Here is a 25,372-nt window from a genome sequence, read left to right as displayed (position 1 = left end):
ACTGCAGAGCTTAAATACCAGATGAGAAATGATGTAGCCCATGGCTTCTTGGGCCTTGGTTTCTGCCCTTGTATGTCTTAGTCCTCACCCAAAGTGTAGAAGGTGGTTCTTCAGTGGTAAGAGAAACAGGCCATGTCAATATTAATCTCAGTAGTGGCCTTCTTGGTAGTGGCACCCGCCCTGTGGAAAACTCTCCTATCATATGTCAAGGAAATAAGCAACTATCTGACTTTTAGAAGACACCTGAAGGCAGCCCTGTTTAAGGAAGTTTTTAATGTTTGATGCTTTATTGTATTTTTAATATTTTGTTGGGAGCCGCTCAGAGTGGCTGGAGAAACCCAGCCGGATGGGCGGGGTATAAATAATAACTTGGCTCAGAGCTGTCCAGCAAAAGCCAGCTGCAGACAGGACAGATTGGATAGTGCCCCTGTAGTCACCAAGAAGCCTTCCCATTATTCCTAAAAGTTTTGAAAGTATTCCTCTTTCAACACACACACACACACACACACACACACACACACACGTACGTACATAGCTTAATGTATGAAAATAAAACCACACAGTGGCTGATAGTAATAGTGGCATTCTAGGAATAGTGCTTCAAATTTCATCTGAGTCGCAAACTCCCTCTAGGAGATTCTGAAGGTGGGAGACAGCTAGGCTCACAGAGCCAGTGAAGGACCTTTCTTTAGCCACAAGGGTCTTGCCCCACTTGGTTTGACGTGGGATGCCAAAGACTGCTGCCTCACAGGCCCAGCGCCATCACAATCTGCCTTACCTTTCAGCTACAGGTGTGCTTGTGATGGTGAATGGTGGCAGGGCAGGGCAGGCAGCCAATCAGCAAGCGGCTTGTGTCACAGGGCTGCTGCTTGCACCATCCTGGGAGGACAAAGGAAGCGAGTATAAGGCCGTGGGAGGGAGGCGTAAGAATCCATGGGAAATATAGGGCAGAAATAGCGTAGGGTTCAAGAGAATCAGACTCGGAAGAAGAGCAAGGGAAATCCTTGAAGATAATCTGGAAGGGAATCCTAAAGTGAACCACAAGCAGAAGGTACAGTAGTTGCCTCGACACTACAGCAGATTATCCAATGTTGGGAAGATCTACTTAGGTAATCCTTGAATTTTTAACCTCAACCTCCCATTAATGGAGCTTAAACTGTTCCCTTTTCACAGTGAATGTTTTTATTTGAGAATTTAAAAGATAGTTTAAAACTGTTAGGCGACTGCTCCTTCTTTCCCACCTCCTCCAGATATTTCTGAGTTTCCTCCTAGCCTTTGCCTCCTTTGCATAACGACAGACTTGCCTGACTTTGATGCAGCTCCAGCCACGAATCGCAGGTGCAACTGCCTGTTGCTTGGTGGCCACCAAATGCTGGTGGTTCCCGCTGCTTATTGGGTCTAAGTTGGTGGCCATTGCTGCCTCCTGTGGCAGGGAGTTCCACAGTCCTGCATGAAGAAGGACTTCCTTTCGTTTCTCCCGAATCTTCCAACACTCAGCTTCATTGAATGCCCGTTGGTTCTAGTGTTAGGGGAGAGGAAGAACTTTTCTCTGCCTACTATCTACATGCCGTGTGTAATTTTTTACAAACTTCTGAGTTTCCTCCTAAGATTCCACCCCACCTCTTTGAATCTCCCTCTTTGCTGCCCGAATCCCCAGAATTAGACGCTGCCTCAGCCACGAATAACAGTGCAATGGGCTGATGCTTAGCTATCAGTGTTCTAGTGCTTCCTGCTACCTGTTGGGTCTTTGGTACCATGACAAAATTGGCAAATGGGGAGATGTTAGAGGCCTCAGAACGAGTCTGCCCCAGTGGCTTGATGGAGGTAGAAACTGTCTCTCATGCCTTGTTACTGCCGTTTCTACGGAGATATACACTCGGTATTTATTACCCCTGCTATGCAAAAATCTCCAGATGAATCCGAACTTCAGTGTCTAAAATCCCGGGTAGAGGACAAGGATCCTGAGATCACGTTAAAAGGTAAAGGGACCCCTGACCATTAGGTCCAGTTGTGACCAACTCCGGGGTTGCGGTGCTCATCTCGCTTTATTGGCTGAGGGAGCCAGCATACAGCTTCCGGGTCATGTGGCCAGCATGACTAAGCCGCTTCTGGCAAACCAGAGCAGCACACGGAAACGCCGTTTACCTTCCCGCCGGTGCGGTACCTATTTATCTACTTGCACTTTGACGTGCTTTCGAACTGCTAGGTTGGCAGGAGCTGGGACCGAACAATGGGAGCTCACCCCGTCGCGGGGATTCAAACTGCCAACCTTCTGATCGGCAAGTCCTAGACTCTGTGGTTTAACCCGCAGCGCCACCCGCGTCATCACGTTAAGATCACGTTAAGGGTAGTCAAATTCTGTGCGTTTGCCATAAAACTTAGGGAACAAGCCGTGCTATCATAATGATTAAGGCCTTAAATGATAATTTTAGGTGATATGTTAGTGACTAAGTTTTAATTTATATATATTTTTAACTGTTGCTATATCTATAGTGTCCCTGTTATACCTAATTGCAAATTCAAATGTATCCCTATCGTGTTTTATGACTTCCTTGAGATTGTATGTGGCCTGGAACTGGTCTGTGACCGAAATAATAAATTCAGATCAATGTTAGAGGCCTGATGGTGAACTTGTCCTTTGAGCCATTGTCTTCATGGGTGCTTCTTCTTGTCATTTGAGCCATGGCCCCCAAGCCGGCGGCGGCGGCGGCGGCACCAACACCACCAGCAGCAGGAGCAGCGCCACCAGCAGGAGCAGCAGCGGCAAAAGGGAAACCGGGTGCTGCTCCTCCGACCAAACCGAAACCACGCTGGCGAATTCCTCTCAAGGTTGGATGGATATTTCTCGGGATTTTCGCCTTCATCTGCTTTTGTGTCTTGGTCACCACGGCTTTCCTCTGTAAGTTCACTCAAATCACCTCTTGACCAATCTGCACTGCCTGCGTTCTTGTTGACTTTACCTTGTGCTGTATATTGGTGTGTGTGCTGGTTCCGGGGGGGTTACTGGGCGTGGTCTAAGTCCAGTCCTAGGTCAAGGGTAAGGAGGCTGTCCGTCAGGGGCGAAGCAAGGTCCAAAGTGAGGAGTTGGGCGTGGTCAGGAACTCAGGAGAGCAGGTCAGGGTCTGGCAGGAACAGGTTACCAACGATGTTGCTCCCGCAACTTGGGACTGGGCTGACTGGCCTTTATCTCCTCTGAGGCCTAGGGCGGCCCTGGTCCACAGGTGACTCGCCTCTCCTGGCCTGGAGGCGAGCACTCCTCCTGCGGGAACTTAGTTCCCTCTGCCTCTCTGCCCTGAGCCTCTGCAGCTCCGGAGAGGCTGGAGGATTACTGGACCCAGAGGCAACCTCACCTTCCCCTGATGGGGCTGAGAGTGGAGCACCTGCACGCAGTGGGTCCTCCACCCCCTCAGGAGCCAGAGCAGACTCAGCTGATGCCTGCTCCTGTGGATCCAGCACAGGTGAGGACCCTTCAGGCTCATGCCCCAGCCCTGGCTCAGCTGGTTCTGGAGGCGGGGACTCCTGTGTAGGCTGGGATTCCTCAGGTTCAGCCTCTGAATCCGATTCCCAGGCCATAACAATGTGTTAGCAAGTGGGCGCCACACTTTCTTCCTGGCTGACGTTGCGCACGTCAGCGATGCCCTCCGTAAACTGTGTGGCTGATCAAGCACATATTGGTCCCTCCTCGTGTGGGGGAACTCTGCGTGACCATGAGAGTCTAACAGTTCAGGCATTGGTGACCAAGGCTGGATTGCTACAATGCAATCTATCTGGGGCTTCCCTTGGGCCTGATCCGGAAACTGCAGTGAGTTCGGAACACTGTAGCTGCTCTTGCCGATAGGAGTGAGTCCTGTTGTCATGCAACACCTCTGCTCAGAGATTTGCACTGTTTGCTTTGTTGTTACCATGCCAGGTGCAGAGACGTAGCTATAGGGGCGAGGGGCTAGGCAGGTTTTTTGCCTGGGGTGAAGCCTTCAGATGGGTGCCATTGAGGTTCCCAGACTCACTCTCTCTGTGTACTAAACTGGGTCTTTGATCCAGGTGAAAGAAGCCTAGTTTCGCCCGCCACGTGCAAAGTTTTACTTATGGTATGAAAAGCCCTTAACATCTTGGGATGGGTTTACTGGTGGGATATGCGGCCTAGGACCCACGTACCTACGGGACGGCCTCTGCTGGTATGCCCCACGGAGGACCTTAAGGTCCACAAATGACAACACCTTGGGGGTCCCAAGTCGCAAGGTGGTTAGATTGGTCTCAACTAGGGCCAGGGCCTTTTCAGCACTGGCCCTGACGTGGTGGAATGCTCTGGCACAAGAGACTAGGGCCCTGCAGGACTTGACATCTTTCCGCAGGGCCTGCAAGACAGAGCTGTTCCACCTGGCCTTTGGTTTGGACTCGGTCTGACCCTTATGTTTCCCTCCCCTTATGGTTTTGAACTATGGGCTACTATTAAAATGAGGCTGCATTTTAAATTGTATTTTAACCCATATTTTAAATTGTTTCTTTCCCCCTCCCCTATTATGTTATTATTGTGATTTTACTGGTGTTAGCCGCCATGAGCCAGGCTCTGGCGGGAGCGGGAGGCGGGATATAAATAAATTATTATTATTATTATTATTATTATTATTATTATTATTATTATTATCTTACCTGATGTATGCCAACTCTGCTGCTTTGAATGGCAGAACTCACACTTCACAGGTGCTAAACTAGGGTTACCGGACATCCCCGTTTCCCCAGGGACAGTCCTCTGATTTGTGAATAAGTCCCCAGACAAATTCCATCCCCAGAATGTGCCCGGATTTCATCTAATGTCCCCGGGAAACGCAGCAGCGGCAGTCTCAGCAGCCCGGAGCAGTTGGCTCTGGCTGGCTTCAGGAGCTGCTTGGAAGTCCCCATCTGATGGTGGTGCAGGGGCTCAAAGATGCAGCTTCCGGGCTGCCTCCCCCTTCCCTGACCCCAGCAACTAAGCTGCGAAGGGAGGCTTCATGCTGCCTATCAGAGCAGCCTCCCAACTCCTACTTGCATGCAAGCAGGAGGGGGCAGGGATCTCTCAGTTAGGCAATGGGAAGCTTCCCTTCCCAGCTGAGGGGTCCCTGCCCCCTCCTGCTAATACGCAAGTGGGAGTTGGGATGGGACTGCTCTGAAAGTCAGTGTGAAGCCTCCCTTCCCTCTGCCACTGCCATCGCTGCAGCATCAACATCCCGAACGTGTAGCATGTATGTTTGCCTTTATTTATTTATTTAAAAAGTCCCCGGATTCATTGAAAAAAATCTGGTAACCTTATGCTAAGCAATACGCTTTCCACACTTGTAAGAAATCATTATTTTAGTGTGGCAGCACCTGCACTTTGGAATTCCCTGCCCATTGGTATCAGGCAAGCTCCTTCGCTGTATTCTTTTTGCTGCCCACTTACAACATTTTTGTTTAGGCAAACATAGATGCTGATGTGTCTTGATTTCTTTTTGGCTTACTGCTGATTTTAATTATTTTTTTAAAAAATGTTTTAATTTACTTGTTTTGAACTGTTTTCATTGATAGTCTTAACATTTCTTGCAAACCACTAAAGTGTTTTGTTACAATCACGTCGTATATAAATTCTGTCTATTTATTTATTTAATTAATTTAAGACCTTTCTCCCTATGTAATAATAATAATAATAATAATAATAATAATAATAATAATGTACTATTTATATCCCGCCCATCTGGCTGGGTTTCCCCAGCCACCCTGGGCAGCTCCCAGCAGAATATTAAAAGCACAATAAACATCAAACATTTAAAACTTCCCTAAACAGGGCTGTGTTCAGATGTCTTCTAAAAGTCAGTTGTTTATTTCCTAGACGGGAGGGCGTTCCACAGGGCAGGTGCCACCACCGAGAAGGCCCTCTGCCTGGTTCCCTGTAACCTCACTTAGGCAGTGCTGGGCATAGTGAAGCAAACTCTGAAGAAGGTATCTTCACATGTTTATGGGGACGTGTGCATGCAGGGAGATGGGGAAAGGTTATTTAACAGCTTCACATTAAAATTACCTGTATTTGTTTCAATGACTTTAGTTTATAAGATGAATAAAGAAAAGGAAAGCCCACTTGATCAGCCAATGGACAAACTGAGGACCGCAATGGCAACTGGGCTAAGAAATAATGATCTCATGACTGAAAATCGTAAGTGGAAGCATTTGTTTCTGGTTGTTTTAGAACACCCCCTGCCCCCCCAAAAGCCCCAACAGAAGATAGAGAACAAGAGAGAACCTATATCTTGACCTGGCTGTGTGGGAACTATGCCACAAGACATCCAGTACAAACTTAAAAGAAGCTTAGGATCTCACTTTCCATCAATAGGAAATATGGAAGCCATCTTTGGAATGAGTACTGAAGAAATGAACCTATGCTGCCAATTCTCGTAGTAAGACCAGTATGAAGTAAGCAGCACATAGGTGGCACACAAAACACTAACAAACCATTCTACGTTCTAAATCTTATATTAATAATCCAAAAATTGAGAGATTAAGGTACAAGATCTACTACAGAAGCCACAAACAGAAAACTCATTCAAATTGTGTCCAAAAGGAAGATTCAATCTTTAAAGTTCCTTAAGCCAGGCTTCTGTAGATATCAACAAAGGTAAGTTTGATCAAACGAAGTGCCGGCGATGTTGCGCTCAAGGGTTAGATATCAACGAGGATAAGTTTGATCAAACAAAGTGTCGGTGATGTTACGCACGAGAGTTAGACAGGGTGCCGGCGTTTGTCACCTGTTTCGCCCATGAAGAGTCTTGGGCTTCTTCAGTAAATTCTCTCTCACGGTTTTGATATATTTATAGACATTCAAGTCCATATGTTACATTCCTTCTTGGCTTAAGCTACAATATTTAATTTCTTTCTTCAGGAAATTCTCCCTCAAGATTTTGGTGTATTTACATACATTGGCTTAGCAAATGAATAAATGCTTAAGTCAAGAAAGAACTTAGCATATGAAGTTGAATGTATGTAAATTCTCTCAATTTTTGGATTATTAATTTAAGATGTAGAACGTAGAATGGTTTGGTAGTGTTTGGTGTGCCACTTATGTGCTGCTTACTTCATACTGATCTTTTGAATGAGGGCTCACCCACACTTCCACTTGCCTCGCCATTTCCCTCCAGGGGAAACTGGCTGTTTGCCACTGAATCAGAGCAAAGATCAATCTGGTTTTCTCCAGATTGATGTTTGCACCGATTTAGCACTAGAGTGGGTTTCCTGGGGGAAAGCGGTGGGCCAAAGGCAAAATTGCTTGGACCCAAGCGGAAAAAGCACTCAGAGCAGTCTTTTCTAGGCACGACTCACATGGATGTGTGGATGAGCTCTACATCTGTATACCGGCTCCTTCCTTCTTGTGCTTTGGCTCTGCTTCAGGATTCTATTCCTTAGTGCTCATTATTGGTGGATGCAGTGAACTATCTTCTTTAGGATAACCATCTTTTCCTTCAGCTTTCTGTATGTTGTGGATGGAAACAGGGCAGATGCAGATTTAGTCCAGGTAGAGAAATTGTATCTGTAATATTTAGACAGCAAGGTGAAATCAATGAAAACTCTGTTCATATTTGGGGTTAGGAATCACACTATCATATTTTCTAGTCTTTGTCTAATGATCTTAATAAGGAGTAAGGTGAATATCTAAAGTATCATCCTCTGACCCATGATTCTGATTGGTCTATGACTTCAGAACTTGAAGAACTTATTTGTTCACCTTAAAAACCACCACCACCACCAATTTTATTATTTGTACCTCGCCCATCTGGCTAGGTTGACCCATCCACTCTGGGGATCCTTATTTTGATTTTGGAGGCTATTTTGGGTTTTTGCTAATGTTCTTTAAGCTATCAACTGTTTTAGCTTTGGAGGTTTTTTACACTTGATTTGGTTGTTTTCTTGGGTGAGATAGGAAGGTGGGAGACAGTTATTTAAATAAATGGAAGTGTTGGGTGGGAGAAAAGAAACCCTCATCTAAGTTTGGGGATGCTTTCAGCCATGAAGGTAGCTGAAGAAGTCACGAACCTGCCACAGCACATAGCAGATGCCGAAAACCTCTACAACGAGCGGAAAGTAAAGTACCGTAAGTGCCTTCAACCCTCAATATGGTGCCGTGGCACATTTTGGGAATATAAAGGCGAGCAAACTTAGATGAGCTGAAATGTGATACTGTGGGTTATATTGGAGATATTAACAGTGTGCAATTTGAAGTGACTGGATGCATAAAAACTGACTCTTTTTTGCCCAGACCCATTAGATATTATTCAAAAACTTTACTTGAAGAACTTTCTTCAAAACAGATCAAAAGCATCAAAGATACACCCACATGTTGTTGTTTAGTCATTTAGTCGTGTCCGACTCTTCGTGACCCCATGGACCAGAGCACGCCAGGCACTCCTGTCTTCCACCACCTCCTGCAGTTTGATCGGACTCATGTTTGTGGCTTCGAGAACACTGTCCAACCATCTCATCCTCTGTCATCCCCTTCTCCTTGTGCCCTCCATCTTTCCTAGCATCAGGGTGTTTTCCAGGGAGTCTTCTCTTCTCATGAGGTGGCCAAAGTATTGGAGCCTCAGCTTCAGGATCTGTCCTTCCAGTGAGCACTCAGGGCTGATTTCCTTCAGAATGGAGAGGTTTGATCTTCTTGCAGTCCATGGGACTCTCAAGAGTCTCCTCCAGCACCATAATTCAAAAGCATCAATTCTTCGGCGATCAGCCTTCTTTATGGTCCAGCTCTCACTTCCATACATCACTACTGGGAAAACCATGGCTTTAACTATGCGGACCTTTGTTGGTAAGGTGATGCCTCTGCTTTTTAAGATGCTGTCTAGGTTTGCCATCACCTTTCTCCCAAGGAGCAGGTGTCTTTTAATTTCATGACTGCTGTCACCATCTGCAGTGATCATGGAGCCCAAGAAAGTAAAATCTCTCACTGCCTCCATTACTTCCCCTTCTATTTGCCAGGAGGTGATGGGACCAGTGGCCATGATCTTCGTTTTTTTGATGTTGAGCTTCAGACCATATTTTGCGCTCTCCTCTTTCACCCTCATTAAAAGGTTCTTTAATTCCTCCTCACTTTCTGCCATCAAGGTTGTGTCATCTGCATATCTGAGGTTGTTGATGTTTCTTCCGGCAATCTTAATTCCGGCTTGGGAATCATCCAGCCCAGCCTTTCGCATGATGAATTCTGCATATAAGTTAAATAAGCAGGGGGACAATATACAGGCTTGCCATACTCCTTTCCCAATTTTGAACCAATCAGTTGTTCCATATCCAGTTCTAACTGTAGCTTCTTGTCCCACATAGAGATTTCTCAGGAGACAGATGAGGTGATCAGGCACTCCCATTTCTTTAAGAACTTGCCATAGTTTGCTGTGGTCGACACAGTCAAAACATTTGCATAGTCAATGAAGCAGAAGTAGATGTCTTTCTGGAACTCTCTAGCTTTCTCCATAATCCAGCGCATGTTTGCAATTTGGTCTCTGGTTCCTCTGCCTCTTCTAAATCCAGCTTGCACTTCTGGGAGTTCTCGGTCCACATACTGCTTAAGCCTGCCTTGTAGAATTTTAAGCATAACCTTGCTAGCGTGTGAAATGAGTGCAATTGTGCGGTAGTTGGAGCATTCTTTGGCACTGCCCTTCTTTGGGATTGGGATGTAGACTGATCTTCTCCAATCCTCTGGCCACTGCTGAGTTTTCCAAATTTGCTGGCATATTGAGTGTAGCACCTTAACAGCATCATCTTTTAAAATTTTAAATAGTTCAGCTGGAATATCATCACTTCCACTGGCCTTGTTATTAGCAATGCTTTCTAAGGCCCATTTGACTTCACTCTCCAGGATGTCTGGCTCAAGGTCAACCACCACACTACCTGGGGTATATACACCCACATAATTCAATACAATATCTTGTGCTGTGCAGCACAGACCAAACATCTTAGAAATAAAATATAATTCCAAACAGAACTGTTTTTAAAAAGGTCTCTCTCCTTACGGCCTCCATTTTGCCTGGAGTTGTTTTCCTGCAGAGACATTTAAACCTCCTTACTTCCTCAGAGATTTGGAAATGAAGACTAAAGGCAACTCCCTTTCAAAATGGAGATTTTAAGCCAAATACCTTTGTTACCTGATCTAAGGTTAAACACTCACGTGTTAGCTAGCAGAAAACAACAGTGCTTAACATCTTGAAGCTGTTGGGTGAGGTCTTTAGGGGATTAGGGTCATGGTGTTACCAGTGTGCTGGTGATACCCAGCTCTATTCATCCTTGTCATCTGAGTCAGCTGGAGCAGTGCATGTGCTTGATTAGTGTTTGGAGACAGTGATGGGCTAGATGGATAGCGACCAGTAAATGGAGGCTGAATTTTGGCAAGATGAAGGTGCTATGGAATGATAGCTCCTCAATCTGGGAATTGAGTAGGCAGCCTGTTCTGAAAGTATGCCCCTCCACCCCTGGGAAGGATTAGGTCTGTAGTCTCGGGATACTATTAGAATCCAGCTTGTTACCAGAAGCTCAGATGTCTTCAGTTGTGTGGAGCCTGGTTGTTCCAGGATGGGGATGGTTCACCCTCTAGTAACCTCCAGGACAGACTTTTTCAATGTGTTCTATGTGGGGCTGTCCCATAGCTGTCAACCGTTCCTTATTTGGCGGGAAACTCCCTTATCCCAGGGCCGTGTCCCTTATTGATGATGTCCCTTAAATTTCCTGGGTTTCAAAGGAAGCAACTCCTCTCCCGCCCTCCCTGCCAGCCAGGGAGGAGGGAGGTTCCAACTGTGTTGCTTGGCTGCGTTGCTCACCCAATAAGGAGTCTAAGAACGACTGGGGGGTGGAGCTTGCATGCTTTGTGCCGATCAAATCAGCCGCGTTGCCTGGGGACTCGCCTTTGCTCACCGCTTCCCAGCGGAGAAGTGACTGTGGTTTTCCTTGCTGCATCCCCTTTGCCGGGTTGCTGCGCTGTGGGAACCACCCATTGAGGCTTCGTTTGGTTGCTGGCTGGGCTTTCTGCCTTTGGCTCGGAGGGGCTCAGAAGTTGAACATACCTGTGCCAGGAAAATCCCTTATTTTGGCTGCTGATCCCTTATTTTCGAGGCTGCTGGTCCCTTATTTTCAAATCTGTAAGTTGACAGCTATGGGCTGTCCTTCAAGGTGGTTCAAAGGTTACAGCTAGTCTCACATGCAGCCACCAAAGATCATATAGCTCAAGCAGCCAGGGCAACTCTTTTAGAGTCTATTTAATATTCAAAGTTTTGGTTTGACATAGAATCATAGAATCATAGAATCATAGAATCATAGAATCATAGAATCATAGAATCATAGAATCATAGAATCATAGAGTTGGAAGAGACCACAAGGGCCATCGAGTCCAACCCCCTGCCAAGCAGGAAACACCATCAGAGCACTCCTGACATATGGTTGTCAAGCCTCTGCTTAAAGACCTCCAAAGAAGGAGACTCCACCACACTCCTTGGCACAAATTCCACTGTCGAACAGCTCTTACTGTCAGGAAGTTCTTCCTACTGTTTAGGTGGAATCTTCTTTCTTGTAGTTTGGATCCATTGCTCCGTGTCCGCTTCTCCGGAGCAGCAGAAAACAACCTTTCTCCCTCCTCTATGTGACATCCTTTTATATATTTGAACATGGCTATCATATCACCCCTTAACCTCCTCTTCTCCAGGCTAAACATGCCCAGCTCCCTTAGCCATTCCTCATAAGGCATCGTTTCCAGACCTTTGACCATTTTGGTTGCCCTCCTCTGGACACGTTCCAGTTTGTCAGTGTCCTTCTTGAACTGTGGTGCCCAGAACTGGACACAGTACTCCAGGTGAGGTCTGACCAGAGCAGAATACAGTGGCACTATTACTTCCCTTGATCTAGATGCTATACTCCTATTGATGCAGCCCAGAATTGCATTGGCTTTTTTAGCTGCCGCGTCACACTGTTGGCTCATGTCAAGTTTGTGGTCAACCAAGACTCCTAGATCCTTTTCACATGTACTGCTCTCAAGCCAGGTGTCACCCATCTTGTATTTGCGCCTCTCATTTTTTTTGCCCAAGTGCAATACTTTACATTTCTCCCTGTTAAAATTCATCTTGTTTGTTTTGGCCCAGTTCTCTAATCTGTCAAGGTCATTTTGAAGTGTGATCCTGTCCTCTGGGGTGTTAGCCACCCCTCCCAGTTTGGTGTCATCTGCAAATTTCTCTAAATTCTGCAAATAAATTCTCTAAACCAGTAGCAGGGAACCCACTGGCCTATTTATTTCAACAATGTGTATACTGCTTAGAATCATAGAACTGTAGTGTTGGAAGGGATCCCAAGGAATCTCAACCAAAGCATCCACTGTGGTCTCTAAGCAGGCTACAAAAGGGTTATAATATTGATACGACAGAGGTAAAAATAGTTAAAATTAACCCTAAAATCAGTAAGATGCCTGCTGAAATAAAAAAGGTCTTCATTGATAAGGGCTGATATGGGTCCCAAGGAGGTCATTCTCCACAAACAACTTCCACCTGACTCACAGCTGATGTCATACACGACACCAGAAACTTAAAGTGAGCTCCCGGTTGTTCCTTTAAAGGAAAGGTTCCTGGTCAGTGCCAAGCAGCTGAAATTGGGAGTGTGCCTTCTCTGAAAACAGTGTGATGATAGACATGGGATTCTAGAAGCTTCTAGTAAGCTGGCCGTGGTTTTCAGTAATCTGAACTGGGTCAGGTTGTTGCAATCAAATATTGCCCTGTCTTGTGGATATACCAAAAATCACATGAGTCAGTGGGTGGAGAAGGAGTTGTATTTGTATTTTATTTCTGTGCAGAAAGGACCAGCAGCGATATTTCCCCAAATTAACTGGCCCCAGACAAAGCGTTCCAAACAGTTTTATACATTTGGAACAAATTCCATACATTCCATTAAGTTTAAATTTCCTATCCAATAGTTTCCCTCACCCCAGCTGTCTCCCTATGAGCAGTCCAAATTACAAACAGTGTGAGCATGCGTGCTGACTACCATTTTAAACAAAGGAGCTTCCTCATGGTCTGCTAGATTTTGCAGGATTAGATTTCACCTCAGTACAGTGGACGTTCGGGTTGCGAATGTGATCCATGTGGGAGGCACATTGCCGCGTTGCAATTTGGTGCTCCTGCACATGCGCAAAGAGGTCATTTCCTTCCTCCTAAAAGCTCAAAGCATGTGTTGGGTCAACCGACTGAGTCCATTCCCCAAGCAAAATGTTTTTAGGTAAGCCAGGCTGAGAGGGTGACTCTTCCCCAAATCCCAGAACTGCCCTTAGTCTACATGCAACACAGTGCCGGGTATGTTAAAGTCTTTGCATTAATTCCTCCTAGAAAACCTCTTCAAGAAAGGTGCAAAGTCTTCTGGTGGCTGGAAGCTTTTTGGGAAGAATCTCTACTACGTTTCAAAAGGGAAAAAGACCTGGTATGATGCCGAGAACTTCTGCATGTCCAGAGATGCCCATTTGGCCTCCATCCTGACTGATGAAGAACAGGTTATATAATAATAATAATAATAATAATAATAATAATAATAATAATAATAATTTTTATTCCCCTGCCACTCTGGGCTCCCAACAGAATATTAAAAACAACGAAATATCAAACATTAAAAACTTCCCTTAACAGGGCTGCTTTCAGATGTCTTCTATAAGTGAGATAGTTGTTTATTTCCTTGACATCTGATGGGAGGGCATTCCACAGGGTGGGCACCACTACCAAGAAGGCCCTCTGCCTGGTTCCCTGTAGCTTCACTTTTCACAGGGAGGGAACCGCCAGAAGATTCTCAGAGGCGGACCTCAGTGCCCAGACTGAATGATGGGGGTGGAGATGCTCCTTCAGGGATACTGTTATACCTCATGTAAACTGAACAATATATACATTGTTCTTCTTTCTCTCTTGCTATTTGGGGTTTATTAGCATCTTCTCCAATGCCTGTATTTTTCTGACTGTCTTTCAACTGTCACATGCAAATACTTCATGACCTCTTGCAAATACTGCTGTACCTTCTTCCTCTCCACACACCACAAACCCTGGTCTGCCAGAGATCCTGTCCTGAAATGTGTCACCACAAAAGAGTGTGACTTTGAGCACGATCCCATTTGCACATGAAGTGATGGTGAATCTCAGCAGGTGATGGTGGGGCGTCATTGCTTGGGCACCCTAGAACAGGAGTCAGCAAACTTTTTCAGCAGGGGGCTGATCCACTGTCCCTCAGACCTTGGTGGGGGGGCGGTGGACTATATTTTGGAAAAAAATAATGAACAAATTCCTATGCCCCACAAATAACCCAGAGATGCATTTTAAATAAAAGGACACATTCTACTCATGTAAAAACACCAGTCAGGCCCCACAAATAACTCAGAGATGCATTTTAAATAAAAGGACACTTTCTACTCATGTAAAAACACGCTGATTCCTGGACCGTCTGTGGGCCGGATTTAGAAGGCGATTGGGCCGGATCCGGCCCCTGGGCCTTAGTTTGCCTACCCATGCCCTAGAACATTCCCCCTAATTTTTTGGCAATTCCGAGATTTGGTGATGGATGTGCAAGTGGGGTGAATTGTTCATGCAGGTCATGGAGCCCATTTAATTGCTTAGCACATAACGTGGGTTTACTTGTCAAGGATTATGAACTTTGAAAAAGACATCATGGAGCAAAGGACATATGGAAGCCCAGGAATGCTTGTATCTCTTTATTGCCATGATGCTGAATTCCAGTTCCCTCTTTCTGCAGACCTACATCACTTCTCAACTCACCACTCCTGCCTGGATTGGCCTTACAGATGAAAGTGAGGAAGGCAACTGGGAGTGGACAGATGGCTCCAGATTAATAACACAGTGAGTCTACAAAAACATACCCCAGGAGGTGATGCTTCTGCATGTCTGAGATGACTGCACCATTTCTTGCCAACCCTGTAGCAGAACTTAGGGTCCCCTTCATTTGGGGTACCGGTCCTAAGTACTCAGGCCCCAGCAAGAGAGAACTTACCTTTAGAATTTGCTGTAGGACCTCACTGACACAAAAGAGAGTGTTCCTTGCTGGGGAGGGTTGTGGATGGGAGATCTGAGCATTACCTCCCTAGGACCACCATTTTACTGTCTCCTTCAAAGTCTACATGGCTCCTCCACAGGGAGTGGACATAACGCAGAGATCAGGTGTAGAGGAAATGTACACTTGCCTGCCATAATATGGGCATAGACAGGATTTATGTTGGGGGTGTCTGTCACGCAACTGTGCCGTTCCAGAACTGAGCTACCTACAATGTGATTGGTCAGTTTGTGGAAGCCACGCCTATCACTCAGTTGGGTTGCCAGTTGCAATGCTTTGGCTAAACTTCGTGGGGGTGGTGGTGGAATAAAAACCAAAAACATGGACATTTTGCAAATTTTAAAAAACCCACCCGGACAAAACAATTAACCATGAAAAAGAGGATGTGTCCAGGAAAATCTGGACATATAGCAACCCTAGCTTTGTTAGGTTCAGCCTCTTTTTTCCGATTTTCCTATATAATACAAGCCTTCCTGCACCCCCAGGTACTGGTCTGCTGGCAATCCAAACAGCTGGGAGAACTATGGAGACTCAGAGGAAGATTGTGCTTCCATTATTCCTTCATCTAGAGAAAAAAATTGGAGCGAGTGTAACTGCCATGAACTTCACAGTTGGGTTTGTAAGGAGAGCCTAGATACGGGAGAATTGTAAAATTTGACAAACCCGTTGCCTGGAGCCACACTAGAGTGAAGATGGAACGTGTTTCATTTCACTTCATGGGAAGTCTGCTCAGCCACAGAATGAACAAGAGCGAACAAGAAAATTCTATCTCATTCAAGGACCATTCCTTCAGTTGCCTGACGCCAAGAGAGATCGGAGTATGTGTGCTATTATCAGCTGATTGTGGATATCTGTGCCCTGAGAGATGGGTGTCGAGGAAGGGTTGCAATTTTCCTCCCCAGGAAGGCTGGCTGGGTCTACTCTGTTGGCAAGGCAGAGCTCTGGAGCAGGGCAACATTCAGCAGATGTGTTGTGTTTCCTCCCTCCAGACGTAGCCTGGGTCAGGGGCATAGTGGTGGCGGCAGGGGGACCACAGCCCTGGGCGCATAATTTTTAGGGGCTATGACCATGTGCCCCCACACAGGAATCCTCCGTCCTGTTCTGCCCCCCACATCCCCAGCCCGCTCGCTGAATGTCTGCCTGGCCATCATTGGAGGGTGTGGGATTTGCCTGCCAAGGGCTGCGTTGGCCTGACAGGTTCCTTTCTGCATGGGTGGCCAGGGCTAAGCTGGTATGCGGGCTCCAGGAATCCTCCAAGCCTTCAATCCTCCAAGGGCACCTGGCAGCATTGGTGGCAAGGTTCAGTGGGTTCTGTTGACCCTCTGTGCCGTTCCCTGCTGGGCTCATGTGCCAGAAATTGATGCACATTCCAGCCAATGAAAAACTGGGGGTACAAAGCAGGAGAATAAAGGATTCCAAGGGCCAGGTAGAGAAGGCTTGAGGGCCACATGTGGTCCCTGGGCCTAAGGTCTCCCACTGCTTTAAGAAACAGAAATCTGCTCCCAAGCTTCCAGATTTGATTGCTTTTGCAACATCATGTGCTTCACCACTGAGCTATGGCTCCTTCCCCTGCTTTTTCAAACAATCCCTGCAAGGCTGTAGGAAAGGAATCGGAAGCAAAAACTTTCACGCACTGGACAAGCGGAAGTACAGACGAGCCTTCTGCCTTTGGCAGAGCTCTAATGCATGGGTGGGGAACCGTGGCTTTCCAGATGTTGCTGCATTGCAAAGAATTTCAGAATCATGGAATTGTAGAGTTGGAAGGGACCCCAAGAGTCATTTAGTCCAAATCCTTGCAACACAGGAATCACAGGTAAAGAATTCGTGACTGATGGCCACCCAACCTCTGCTTCAAAACCTTCATGGAAGCTGCCACCATCTCTGACCATTGCCCATGGTGGCTGCGGCTGATGTGAGTTGTAGCCTGGAGGGTCACAGGTCACTCATACTTGTCCTAAAGGAAGGAAATCCACATCCTGAGCATATAGGAGCTCTGTTTTAGAGGATTTTATGTGGTCAGAAAAGGGGAATTTTAATTTGCTCAATCACATCTGCCAGTCATTTTCCCAGGGGGGAAATGGACCAAGTTACAGCATCCTAGCAATTGTAGCATGAAGTTCCCAAGCACTGCCGTGGGAACATTTTTTAACAGCTGCTGTTGTTCATGCAGAGATATACCAGGGAAAGAAGTGTTTGCCCTTCAGGTACAGAACGGCAAAACGTGGATACTCTCTTCCGATGGTGGCTTCTCTAACTCAGGCACACGTGGTAAGAAAGGGTCAGGCATGGATATTTGGGCTGCAAGCCACTTTGAACGCAACCGTCAGATTAGACGAGAAGGTTGTCTGAGTTAATTGAGCAGAGGATTTAAAACAATGCTATTCAGAGTAGGTGCATTGAAATTAATGGACATGACTGGCAGTTTCATTCATTTCAATGTATCTACTCTGAGTAGGACTTAGTGAACTACAACCCAATATATGATTTGTAAGTGCTTATATACAGGTAGCAAAGCCCCTTCTTAAGAGAGGCCTCCCCTTTCCCACATCTTGTCTTGGATGGAATGTCTTTTCTAAAGCACCTGCGTGACATCTAAAAACAGAGGGACCATAAAGCGATGGGACCAGTTTAAAACAGTTTGAACAGCTGGCCACTAGAGCAAATGAAAACATCCTTGGAAAATGCATCTATCTAAACCTGGCTCATTTCTCTACCCAAGCAACACTTGGCAATAAATTGGTTTCGATAATCAGAATCAGAGTTGCAGAGATGGGTGATACCCCTGAGGGTCATCTAGTCTAGCCCCTGCAATGCAGTAATATCCAGCCATCCCATATGGGGATCAAACCTGCAACCTTGGTGTTATTCCGCTTTTCAGAGTGTAAGGGCCCGTCCAGGCAGAGTTTTCAGGCAAGTGCATTATGCAACATGCTATTGACACAAAGATAGTGCAATAGTGGTGGTTTTATTCTGCCTCGTTAGCAGTTCAGGGATCCTTCCTCAAAAATATTATATCATTGCTGTCAGGAGGGACTACAGATGCACGTTTTTTACCCTGGTCTTTCACTCATGAGATGTGTGCTTTCAGGCTCCATCCTATTCTTGTGACTGCAATCTGTTTTAACTGATTTTAATTCTCAATTTTAAGTTTTTTGTAACCCGCCCTGGGACCTGCTGTGGCGAAGGGCAGTTGTTGTTGTTGTTGTTATTTCAACAACAATAAAGAACAGCAAACACAGGGCAACACACACACACACACTGGAATGTTTGTAGTATGAAAAGTTGTAGGATATGCACTGATTGGGCATGAAGCAGAGTTTGTAGGCCCTGGCTGGAGATGCCACAGAAAGATGGAAGGAATGGGTGCTGGAATCACTTGGGTCCATATACTTGACCGCTCCAATGAATGGGTCTGGGGATGGGGCACTTGTGTGGGGTGCTAGGAAGGAAGCACAGAATATTTAACAACTGCACACAGACAAACACACTAAAACGGGTCAGCAAACTTTTTCAGCAGGGGGCCGGACTATTTTTTTGGGGGGGAAATTAACGAATTCCTATGCCCCACAATAAGCCCAGAGATGCATTTTAAATAAAGGGACACATTCTACTCATGTAAAAACACACTGGTTCCCAGTCCGTCTGTGGGCCGGATTTAGAAGGCAATTGGGCCGGATCTGGCCCCCTGGGCCTTAGTTTGCCTACCCATGCTCTAAAACTAGCTTCTCATCTTCAGCCATGGCAGCAGGTATGGAGCGTGGCCTCTCCTGCCTGTCATGGACTGGTCGGATGCAGAAAAGTGGTAGGAGGCATCAGTCAGGAAACCCCCTAGGGAACCATCAGGGGAAGAGGGCTCAGAGCCAGGGGGTTGGTGTTGGGCTGACGATGAGTGGTCAGAGGGAGAAGACTGGGGGGAAGAGGCATGGAAGCTGGAAGGGCAACAGAGTTTAGTGAGCAGGAAGAGGTGATGGCAGACTGCAGTCCAGACTCTGAGGCTGAAGCAGAGGCTGGAGAGGAGGACGGCCAAGAGGCTGCTGAAGAATCCAGGGAGTCTCCACCTCCTGCTGCGACCAGCTACCCTCCTCCCTTGCCTATGAGAATATGCAGAGAAATATGAAAAGAGCAGAACGGAGATTAGTTGTGTGCAGATGCAGTTTGAGACTGCGTGGGGAAAACCCAGGAGAGGAGGAGCCCTAGAGGGGTGGGAAGTTGGGGACCTTCAGTTGCTGAAACCACTGGGCCTGAGCTGTGGTTTGTTTCTTTGAATAAAGATTTAACTTCATTGGCCTCGGGTGATTTATTGCTTTTTGTTGCTGACCTACGCCAGGCTCAAGCCCTGACACTGCCTGTCCCAAACACACCCGAATGAACAAAACCTGAAGTGTATGTAACCCGAAGTACCGCTGTATTTTGTTCAGCCCCCGTAGGGCTGCCATAATCGATGCCAACAACAAAGCATTGCTTTTTCACAACTTTTAATGCATGGATTCGCCAGCTCTGAAGGAAGAGTCAAAATCCAGGGAAGGGGAATGTTCATGAATACTCACTCTGCACTGATTTGTTGCCATGGAGAGTGGGATATGACCGAAGTAATTCATGCATTATTTTTTGGTGTCCATCTTTGTGGGATTCAAAATAAGTTCTATTTTTCCGGCCTTGAGGAAGCAGGATTAACTAGGAGTGGAGTTTTTTCATGCACCGTTTTCATAAGGTGGTAAGCTGACTTTTGCAGTGAAATGGCACCCTGTCCATTTTTTTTCTTTTGCCTGTAGATCAGGGAGACCAGCACTTAAGACTTACGTCATCCACCTTTCATCTGGACTCACTCTGCAAACTGCAGCTTTTCTCTCATCGCAGCTAACACTGTTCCAACAGTTTCCTGGGGTTGCACAATTCATTGGAATTTCAACACAATCTTCCCTTAAGGGACTCCACGGGTTTGGCTGACCTGGCTCCCAAAAGCTGAAAAGAAGAGGCAGTACAAATCAATCCAGAATGGAGCTCTACTTTTGCTATGGAAAAAAAAACCTCTGTGCAGTGTGCAGACTTTTAGCACTAAAGTAGAAGCAGACTTCTCACATTAAGTAGATGGTTTGAGAATTTGAATTTGAACCAATGGATTCAAATTACAAGAGATTGCAGCTCAATGTCAGGAAGAACTTTCTGGAAGTAAGAGCGGTTCAACAGTGGAACGGTCTCCCTTGGGAGATTGTCAACTTCCTTGGAAGTGTTAAGCAGAGGCTGGATGGCCATCTGTCAGGGATGTTAGGGGGTTGGACTAGATGACCCTCAGGGTCCCTTCCAACTCTACAATTCTATGATTCTATGTCACCACAAGCAAGCATTATCAAACACTTTCCTTATCCCAGAAGTCCATTTTGAGGAGAAACAGGTTGAATTGTACAACCTGAATTTGTCAATTGAATGCCACCCGAAAATAGTGACAATCTGGAGAGCTCTTAGTAACATTATTTTTGAGAATAAAAAAATCCTTCCAGTAGCACCTTTAAGACCAACTAAGTTAGTTCTTGGTATGAGCTTTCGTGTGCAAGCACACTTCTTCAGATACACTGAAACAGAAGTTGCCAGATCCTTCTATATAGTGAGAAGGTGGGGAGGGGTATTACTCAGAAGGGTGGTGGGAATGGGAGATTGGCAGATAGCTGAGATGAGCCTGCTGACGACTCTTAACGACTGTAATAGGTCTTACAGGAAAAGGCAAGGGGTGAGAAGGTGAGAAATGGCTTAGTCATGTATAATGGGATAAGAATCCAATGTCTTATTTTTGAGAAAGTCTATACAATAAAAGGCTGCAGAGAAGCTTTCTCATGGACCCACCTGGTTCTGAATGGCGTCTTACCATCAATCCACTTCCAGCTTTTGCCATCTTTTAAGAGTCCAATCCATACACTTTGTTTGGATGCCTTGGACAGTGATTCCACAAAGGTCTGCAAGACAGAAATAGAGTGTCTTCACCTGGAATAAGGGGTAAGGGGGAAATTCAACTGAGTTCACATTTAAAGGCAAATCACTCTGATTCACAGTTTCTGATACAACACATCAACCAAAACACAGCCATTCAACGGTGACCAACCTAGGACCATAGCAAGGCCATTGAAGAAAAACCTGTAAAATAGGGAGGGAGGGAGTTTGAAGGAGCGAGCCAAGAGGAAGCCCTCTGGCTCACGCCTGATTTTAAATGTTCCTGGCCACACCCCCACCAGCTGCCGGATTGGCCAGCTGGTCGATGACGTGACCAGGATCCCCCGGGCAATGTGGGACTTCATCCCCCGCCCCTGGAGGAGAGTGGGTGGCTGTGCGGTCCACCGCAACTCCTCCCCACAGGGAAGTGGAGTGGATTTGCTGGGACAGAAGCACCACATTGGTTATTCTACTTCAGCATCTTTCTGAGAAACCAACCATCCATGTTGACGTGTGACAGGGAGCATTTCCCAGATTGTACCACTTCAGGTTGCAGGGAAGGGGCTGTGTGGCTTGAGTGGTGCATCTTCACATGCAAGGTGGTTTTCAAGTAAGGCAGGGCTGGCCAACTCCCAAGAGACTGCAATCTACTCACAGAGTTAAGTACTGGCAGTAATCTACCCCCCTTTTTGGGGTTCAGGTCTAAGTTGTTGAGTTTTTCACGGAGGAGGTTGAGCTTTTTTTAGGGGAGCCACAGTCGTTCAGCTTCTTTGGGGGGGGGGGGAGCCAATGATCTACCAGTGATCTACTGCAGACATCCAGTGATCATGATCTACCTGTTGGACATGCCTGAAGTAAGGCAATAAAGGCTTTCTGGGAAATGATATACAATGAATTGGAAAAAAAGTTTAAAATAACTTTTGGAAAACAACAACAACCCAGAAGCCTTCTTATTAGGAATTGTAGGTACCAACATCCCAAAGGAACAGAAAAGACTCTTCATGTATGCGACAACAGCAGCACGGATGCTACTAGCCCAGAGATGGAAAGAAGAAAGAGTCTCTATCAGAGAAGAATAGCAAACCAAGACTACGCTGAAATGGCAAAACTGACCGGAAAGCTCAGGAACTAAGAAGAGAAAAACTTCAAGAAAGAATGGGAAAAATTTAGAATTTATTTAGGAGAATAAATCTGCAAGCAGATGAAAACATTAGCAGGATTTTAATCTTGCTTGTAGTGTAACAAATACTATGGACAATATGGATAGATATAAAATATAGACTAGGAAATAATATGCAGTTGAAACTGTTGACAATAGGACCCATGGAGGGGATGGTGGAAGTCTCGAGATTCAGAGAAATCTCTATATGTATATGGATATGTATTTGGTTTTGTTATAAATTTATATCTGTAAAATCAAATATGAAAGATCAAAACAAAACAAAACATAACAAAACAAGGTGGCTTCCAAGTAAAGCACCACCATGCTAAGGCATCATAAAAGCACTCAGAAGCACAAAACGTAAGTGCGAATATAACCCAGCAGAGGAGCTACTAAACGGCCTCGGTCCAGTATACCTGAAGGAGCGTCTCCACCCCCATCGTTCTACCCGGACACTGAGGTCCAGCACCGAGAGCCTTCTGGCGGTTCCATCACTGCGAGAAGCCAAGTTACAGGGAACCAGGCAGAGGGCCTTCTCGGTAGTGGCGCCCTCCCTGTGGAACGCCCTCCCACCAAAGAGAACAACAACTACCAGACTTTTAGAAGACATCTGAAGGCGGCCCTGTTTAGGGAAGCTTTTAATGTTTGATGTATCACAGTATTTTAATATTCTTTTGGAAGCCGCCCAGAGTGGCTGGGGAAGCCCAGCCAGATGGGCGGGGTATAAATAATAAATTATTATTATTATTATTATTATTATTATTATTATTATTGGTTTCTGTCAAATAGTACCATCCAGTTGGTCCCCCCTCTATGGTCCTCCTCAGCGACATAGAAGGGTGCTTTGGGGCCCCCACTTCACTCAAGGGTCAGGTTGTAAAATCATTGTGATGTGAATGCATTTGCCTTCTAGCATCCCATTGTTAGGCTTACCTCCTCGCTAGCAGTTGTGATGGGAGTCAAAGTAGCATTTCTGTTTTTGCATGCCCTTCGGGCATAAAAAAATGCCGTTTCATAAGCATCGAGGTAATAGAGGTGGCCATCATGTTGCTTCCACCCTGTGGATATCCTTTCAATGAAGGCGTCTTTGAGCCAACGTGGCCGGATCATACAAGGAACCCACCGAGAACAAGAAGGGTGGACATTAGGAACCAGCTTTTAGATCTCTGCAGATTTTAATATGCATCTCAGAAGTACATGTATTTCATTAAGTGCCAATATGATACAAGACAGAGTTTTGACGTAATCCAACCCTGCAACATTCCAGTACATTCCCAAGAACATTTGTGATGTCTCAAAACAGGGAATCAAACGTGGGCAAAACATTATAGATTTATTGTTTACATCTAATTAGGAAACACTGTAACAGACACAGTTGGGAGGGGCAAAGGGACCTTAGCCCCTGGAAGTTGGCTCCTATCCTGGCAATGCAAATCAGTTGCTAGAGCTGGTGAAGAAGAGGAGCAACATTATCATCTTTGAATCTCACAACCAGCTTGAGGTTCTAGGGCTCTCCCAGTTTGTTTCGGGCCCCATACATCAAGCAGGCCTCACGCTGGATTTGATCTTTGGTGCAGGCGTAGATGTGATCATGTTCCCCTTGATGGAGATGCCATGGTCTGATCACTGTGCACCGAAGGCCGGGATTGACTTCCCGCCCCCACCCTCCTTAGGTGGCGAGCCTATTTGGGCTTACCCGTGGAGGCTGATGGACCCTGATGGATTCTGTCAGGGCTTGCAGGACCCTGCTCCCCCTGGCGACTCATTGACCGAGCTTGGCGGCCATCGATGAGATCGCACCTAGGCGTCCTCTGCGACCCCGCAGAAACTGGGCTCCCCGGTTTACCGAGGAGCTCTGGAAAATGAAGCGGGACCTCAGATGGCTACAGCGAGTATGGCAGGGTGCCTGCGACGGAGCCACAAGAACATCTTATAGGGCGTTTATGAAAACCTATGAGATGGCAATGAAGGCTGCAAATAAGTCTTACTTCTCAGCCTCCATTGCATCCACTAGCTCTTGCCCGGCGCAACTTTTTAGTTTGGAAGCTATGGCTGGATGTTTACGTGGGAGCCGGTTGAAGTTAAATCCTTCAAAGACAGAGGTCCTTTGGCTGAGTCGAGATGATATGGGGTTGGGGGGCCAAATCCCATCCCTTGTGGGGGCGCAATTAGTGCCGGCGCCTTCCCTCAGGAGTTTGGATGTAGTCTTTGACGCCACCCTTTCTATGGAGGCGCAGGTTACAGCTATTACAAAGGTGGCATTTTTTCATCTCCGCCAAGTTAAGCAGTTGGTCCCTTACCTCTCTCGCCCCGACCTTGCCACTGTGATCCATGCGACGGTCACCTCCAGGCTTGATTATTGTAACTCATTCTACGTGGGGCTGCCCTTGAAAATGACCCAGAAACTCCAGTGGGTGCAGAATGCCATGGCGAGACTCCTTACGGGGTCCTCGCCATGGGATCACATTCACCCAGTGCTATACCAGCTGCACTGGCTCCCGGTGGAGTACCGGATCAAGTTTAAGGTGCTGGTTTTAACCTTTAAAGCCCTATACAGCCTAGGACCCTCGTACCTACGGGTCCGCCTCTCCTGGTATGCCCCACGGAGGACCTTACGGTCTGCAAATAACAACATCCTAAAGATTCTGGGCCCCAGAGAGATCAGACTGGCCTTGACCAGAGCCAGGGCCTTTTTGGCCGTGGCCCTGGCCTGGTGGAACGCTCTGTCACAAGAGACTAGGGCCCTGTGAGATTTGACATCTTTTCGCAGGGCCTGCAAGACGGAGCTGTTCCGCCAGGCCTTTGGCCAGGGTTCAGTCTGACTCATTTTCTCCTTGTATAAGAACAAGCACGAAGGAGGTTCCCAGCCCGCTCACAGGTACTCATAATATTAGCGGAAACAGTTGGTAACCACCTTCAATTTTAAACTGAAGATTGCCACTTGTCCAGTTTGTTTGAATTAATCGTGGGATGTATCTCAATTTATTGATTGCTTGTTTTTATGCATTGTCTTACTTGTATGATGTTAGCTGCTCTGAGCCCGGCTTTGGCTAGGGAGGGTGGGATATAAATAAAATTTAATTATTTATTTAATAGGGCACCCTTCCCCAGCCTGGTAAGCTCCTGTGCTGGCTGAGGCTGATGGGAGTTTTGCTCCACGTGCTTTGGACTATGTGGGAAGGCACATGGTTGAGGCTCAAGAGTGGCCAGATGCAAAAAGGGACCACCACC

General features: G+C 46.4%; 2 protein-coding genes across 8 annotated transcripts in view; one reads left to right on the top strand and one right to left on the bottom strand.

Annotated features, from left to right (window-relative positions):
• Nucleotides 1–862: 862 nt before the first annotated feature.
• On the top strand, nt 863–15,830 carry LOC308485365 (uncharacterized protein). Of its 3 annotated transcripts, none has more exons than XM_081021203.1 (7): nt 863–1,051; nt 2,681–2,899; nt 6,053–6,160; nt 8,003–8,089; nt 13,341–13,501; nt 14,743–14,846; nt 15,543–15,830. In XM_081021203.1, exons 2-7 carry the CDS (start codon nt 2,683–2,685, stop codon nt 15,706–15,708), a joined length of 843 nt encoding a protein of 280 aa, XP_080877329.1. In that variant the 5' UTR covers nt 863–1,051; nt 2,681–2,682; the 3' UTR covers nt 15,709–15,830. The 3 variants fall into 3 exon arrangements, with proteins under 3 accessions (XP_080877329.1, XP_080877328.1, XP_080877327.1); XM_081021202.1 differs by having other exon boundaries at nt 863–1,109; nt 2,605–2,899; XM_081021201.1 differs by having other exon boundaries at nt 865–1,109.
• Nucleotides 15,831–19,515: 3,685 nt separating this feature from the next.
• Nucleotides 19,516–25,372, bottom strand: part of LOC308485356 (CD209 antigen-like protein C) — a 38,914-nt gene continuing 33,057 nt past the window's right edge. For 4 of the 5 annotated variants that reach the window (XR_013990485.1, XR_013990486.1, XR_013990487.1 and 1 more), the window contains 3 exons: nt 23,075–23,226; nt 20,896–21,005; nt 19,516–20,019 (listed from right to left, as the gene is read on the bottom strand). Coding sequence is in view for 2 of the 5 variants with exons in the window: in XM_081021175.1 (XP_080877301.1) it covers nt 19,854–20,019; nt 20,896–21,005; nt 23,075–23,226 (428 nt within the window). In the remaining 3 variants the exon portion in view is untranslated. Of the gene's footprint in view, nt 20,020–20,895; nt 21,034–23,074; nt 23,227–25,372 lie in introns of all 5 variants that reach the window. The other variant, XM_081021176.1, reaches the window with a different exon arrangement.

The sequence above is a fragment of the Podarcis pityusensis genome (assembly GCF_964106645.2).
Source record: "Podarcis pityusensis genome assembly, chromosome: 9".
Lineage (NCBI taxonomy): Eukaryota > Metazoa > Chordata > Lepidosauria > Squamata > Lacertidae > Podarcis > Podarcis pityusensis.
This window is presented reverse-complemented; position numbering and strand designations above follow the sequence as displayed.